The following is a 3845-nucleotide window of genomic DNA, read 5'->3' as shown; positions in this document are numbered from 1 at the left end:
TCAAATGACCACAGCTTAAACAAACTCCTCCAGTTTACCAGTTAGCTTTCAGATAACCGAGGCTTAACGAAACCCTTCTTTCTCTACTCACTCTAGGACAGTTAAAGCTGTGACTTTTGAAACTCCCCCATGCTGCTACTGTTGGTCAAAGGCCTCAAAGCCTCTTAGGAGACAAAGCTCTGCTGGCTGACAGGACGGGAGGGAGAAGACTTAAGTTCCTAGTTGGGGGGTGAGGGTGGGGGCTCCAAGGAGGAAATGTGGACCTCGATTCTATCTGTAGAGGGACCAGAGGGAGCATCACAAGTCAGGATTTAAGAAAGGTTAATTCTATACAACAGTGGGACACCTAGAGAAACCAACACAGAAATTCAAAACAAAGCTTGGCAATCATTAGTAGAAAAGAAATACATACTTGTTTTATTGACAACACCAGGCTTAAACTTGTATTAAACAAGTAAACCTGTGAATAGCACCATGGTTATGAGTCTAGCCTGCAAACCACTTTACAATTTACTAAGTCACCAGGGGATCAAATGCCTTACATCTACCTGCGATACAAAATCAGACTGGAAAATTAAGCCTGCGTAGTTGTGAATCTGATTTGCCTCACTGCAGCCAGTGCACGCGCAGCTGGTTCTGTGTGTACTCTAGTACTGGTCATGACAAAGTTCTAAAAAGCTGTAAGAAATAGATTTTAACTACAAGTTGCAAATCTTTTCAAAAGGGTATGGAAAAACTAAATCAGAGCCTTCCCTCTTTTATATTCAAAGAAATAGACTTTCTGTAAAAATATATACAATTTTTACAGACAAATACATTTTATATGTTGTTTCTCTTAAAAATCGAGGCTTTTCAGTTTCATAACTAATTAGTGAAGCTTAGTCAAGTACTTTTGGCCATTACCAGGCTAATAAACTTAAGAATCATCCAAACCAAGCCAAAGTAGACAGGCCTACACATCCTGAGCACGTGGGCTTCGTCAACAAGCACACCTGGGAGAGCTCGCGGGGCGTGCGTGCCTCCCTTCACATTCTTGTACACTCCTGTGGCTTCTAGTCACAGTTTCTTACTTGCAGCTTACATCCATTTGCACAGGTCACCGTCAATGTTAGTGCTTCTTTGCGACACTACAGGAGAGTGGTGGATTCTGCATATTTATTGAGCTCTATGACTAGCCTGACGCTGGCCACTCCATTCAGGACAAGGAAATCACGTCTGTCCAGCTAACCACTTTCATCCAATCTACAAGTCCTCCTCCATGGCCTCCCAAAGTCTGCCGAGTGAAAACTTCGCTTCTTTCAGATAGTAACTCTTCAAGAGGGAGTGCTTTTCCCATGTATTTATTCTTGTTGGCCACAATCCCGTAGCCACTTGCTTTATTTCTGGCTATGTTGCTAGAGTGGAACTCCTGGATTGTTAAAGCCGGGGCAGCTTCAAGTCCAACTTCATAAATACACTGGTTTTCACAGAGCATGGGTTTGGTGGCTGGAGCTGAAACACCTATCGCACTCACAAGGCTATCTTATCAGATACGCCAGACCAGCCCCCACTCCAGCAACACCCGCAAAGGCCAGCAGCACATTTCTGATGCCGCCTTCTAGGTCCTGTACATGGAAGAACTCCACAAACCCATCCTAGAAAACAAAAAAGAAAAGCACATTTTTCAAGTATGGGTTTCTGCCGTTGTGACACTAAATACAGAGAAAGGATGAATTAAAATATCCCCCGAAACAATGGCAAACCAACTATCAAATACTCCCGGGATGCAAAAGAGCTGTGTCTGTAGTTTCCAGTGAGTAACCACTCGCAAGAGTTAGACTGTAACTCACAGCTGTACTGGACAAGGTGAACAAGAATTGAAGGCCCCCCATCACACGGTAGAAGACAGAAACGCTACCACTCTTCAGAGCCCCCGGAAGCATCTCTCCCGTGGGTCAGTGTTTCCTAATGAGGCTGAGCACACTTCACACCAGAGCTCTTTGGGTATTAAAACGTCTAAACTGCAGGCTCTACCCGTCTCCAGTCTCCACTGGATTAAAATGAGGGCCCACTGGGAATGTAAATTTAGTCATTGCAGGAGACCCTTACTACTACTTTCAAATCCACTGCTCTGAGGATTACCCAACTGATTTAGAAGAACCTACAGAATACAAGACCTTCTGGTGCAGTTCAAGACCGCATACCACTTCCCCCCCCCCCCCCCCCCCAACGTCCAACATTAAGCAACCAGAGATGATACATAGATTAGATCTGGAACCGGGAGCTTTGTAAAAACCTTTAGCTGCCTCCACTTTCACTAAGTCCTGCACCCCATTTCCACTCCACGGCCCCTTTAAACCGTAAGGCAAACTTACCCAGCCTCTTTGTTTGACAAGCCAGTCCCGTTTTGATCGGACAAGAACATCTGTGATACTTTCTGCTAATGGTTCGATGCAGTTTTCCTGGTTTATGCTCTTCAAATGTTTGGCCACATAGGCACCAAAAGAAATAAGAGTCACAATCCTGCCCCAGTTTGTTACGCCATCTTTGAAAACATGGACCATCACTCGAGAGAAAGATTTGACATCGTCTTCGTTTTTAATGTCCAGTTTCCGAAGCATGCCTGAGAGGGAGAAAAGCACGCAACCTTATGGCCTCCTTTGTCTGCTGCAGCCGGGCACGACCCCTGCCCACCCACGGCGAGGGGACTCGGCTCTGCCGGCTCTGGAGCGCTCAGGCGGACCCCACGCCGACATTGACATCCCACCCTTTCCGGCTTTTGAACCCAACTGCCAGATGGGCGGAAACAATGACTCACGGCCAGAACACGCCGGGTGCGGAGCCAGCTCGCTCGGGCTCTTCCCGCACGGCCCGGCCCGGCCCGGCCCGCCCCAGGCGCCGCTTACCCTGGAAGGCCGTCTCGTGGTTGCGCTGCACCCCGTCACCCACGCGCCGCAGGGTCTCCAGCGCCCTCCGGCCCGAGGCGCCCGCCTCGCCCAGCGGCTTCGCGTCCTTGGCGCCGGCCGCCTGCTCTCGCAGGTAGCGCGAGATGATCTCCAGCGACTGGCGGTACAGCTCGTCCTCCTCCTCCTCCTCGGCCGGCGGCGGCGTGGAGGGCAGCGAGCCGTCGGCGGCCGCCTCGCTCCCGCGCTCCCGCAGGGGCAGCACGGCCGGCCGCTTGCCGAGCGCCTCGGGCTCGCAGCCGTCCAGCTCCTCCTCGCCCGGCATGATGGCGGCGGCCGGCGCGGCCAGCCCCTCCCGCGGCACGGCCAGGAGGCCGGGAGCCCGCAGCAGCCGCCTCTCGGCCGACGCGCTGACGTGGGGGTCCTCCGCGCCCACGGGCGGCGGCCGAGCGACCACCCGCGCGCCGGGCAGCAGGGCGGCCTCCCCTCCCCCCTCGCGCCGCGCCTTGGCCTCCTCGGCCGTCAGGCGCGCCCCCACCGGAGAACCGCCGGCCGCGCCGAGGCTGGCGCCGCCGCAGTACAGGTTCAGGCCGATCACCGCGTTTTTCCGCAGGCCAAACATGATCGGACGCCGTGGGCGAGGGGACGAGAGCGGGGAAGGCCACGACTCCAGACTCGAGGCTGGCGGAAGTCAGGAGTGGGCCAGGCTGGAACCGGCCGCCGCCTTAGGGCCGCTCTGACGCAAGCGGGGTCTTACCGTAAAAGGGAAAGGGGCGTGATTTCCGGAGAGCCGCACCGGACGTGGACCGGGGCTCTTCCGGCCCGGCTGCGCACGCCGGCTACATAACGACCCGACTGGCGGCGCGCGCGTTCCTTCCGCTCTGTGCGCTTCTGCTCGGAACCCCTGCTTGTGCCAGGGTTTGATGTCCAGGCTGTCCTGGACGTTAGCTAGTCCTGCTTAGC

The 3845-nt window shown here is 53.7% G+C and overlaps 1 protein-coding gene across 2 annotated transcripts; it reads right to left on the bottom strand.

Annotated features, from left to right (window-relative positions):
- Positions 1–390: 390 nt before the first annotated feature.
- Positions 391–3600, bottom strand: Mcl1 (MCL1 apoptosis regulator, BCL2 family member). Of its 2 annotated transcripts, XM_038311217.1 has the most exons (3): positions 2886–3587; positions 2355–2602; positions 391–1634 (listed from the first exon to the last, which is right to left on the bottom strand). In XM_038311217.1, the coding sequence occupies exons 1-3, from the start codon at positions 3502–3504 to the stop codon at positions 1518–1520; spliced, it is 984 nt and encodes a 327-aa protein (XP_038167145.1). In that variant the 5' UTR covers positions 3505–3587; the 3' UTR covers positions 391–1517. The 2 variants fall into 2 exon arrangements, with proteins under 2 accessions (XP_038167145.1, XP_038167146.1); XM_038311218.1 differs by lacking the exon at positions 2355–2602 and having other exon boundaries at positions 2886–3600.
- Positions 3601–3845: the final 245 nt, after the last annotated feature.

The sequence above is a fragment of the Arvicola amphibius genome, chromosome 14 (genome assembly GCF_903992535.2).
Source record: "Arvicola amphibius chromosome 14, mArvAmp1.2, whole genome shotgun sequence".
Lineage (NCBI taxonomy): Eukaryota > Metazoa > Chordata > Mammalia > Rodentia > Cricetidae > Arvicola > Arvicola amphibius.
The sequence above is the reverse complement of the archived record's forward strand: the minus strand, read 5'-3'. Positions and strand labels throughout refer to the sequence as shown.

What these genes read in the sequence shown, in the direction of transcription:
- Mcl1 (XM_038311217.1), bottom strand. Translation starts at nt 3,504, where the DNA reads ATGTTTGGCCTGCGGAAAAACGCGGTGATCGGCCTGAACCTGTACTGC. An exon ending in CCACGAGACGGCCTTCCAGG is followed by an intron (nt 2,603 to 2,885) that starts GTAAGCGGCGCC and finishes TCTCCCTCTCAG; the next exon opens with GCATGCTTCGGAAACTGGAC. An exon ending in TTGTCAAACAAAGAGGCTGG is followed by an intron (nt 1,635 to 2,354) that starts GTAAGTTTGCCT and finishes TTTGTTTTCTAG; the next exon opens with GATGGGTTTGTGGAGTTCTT.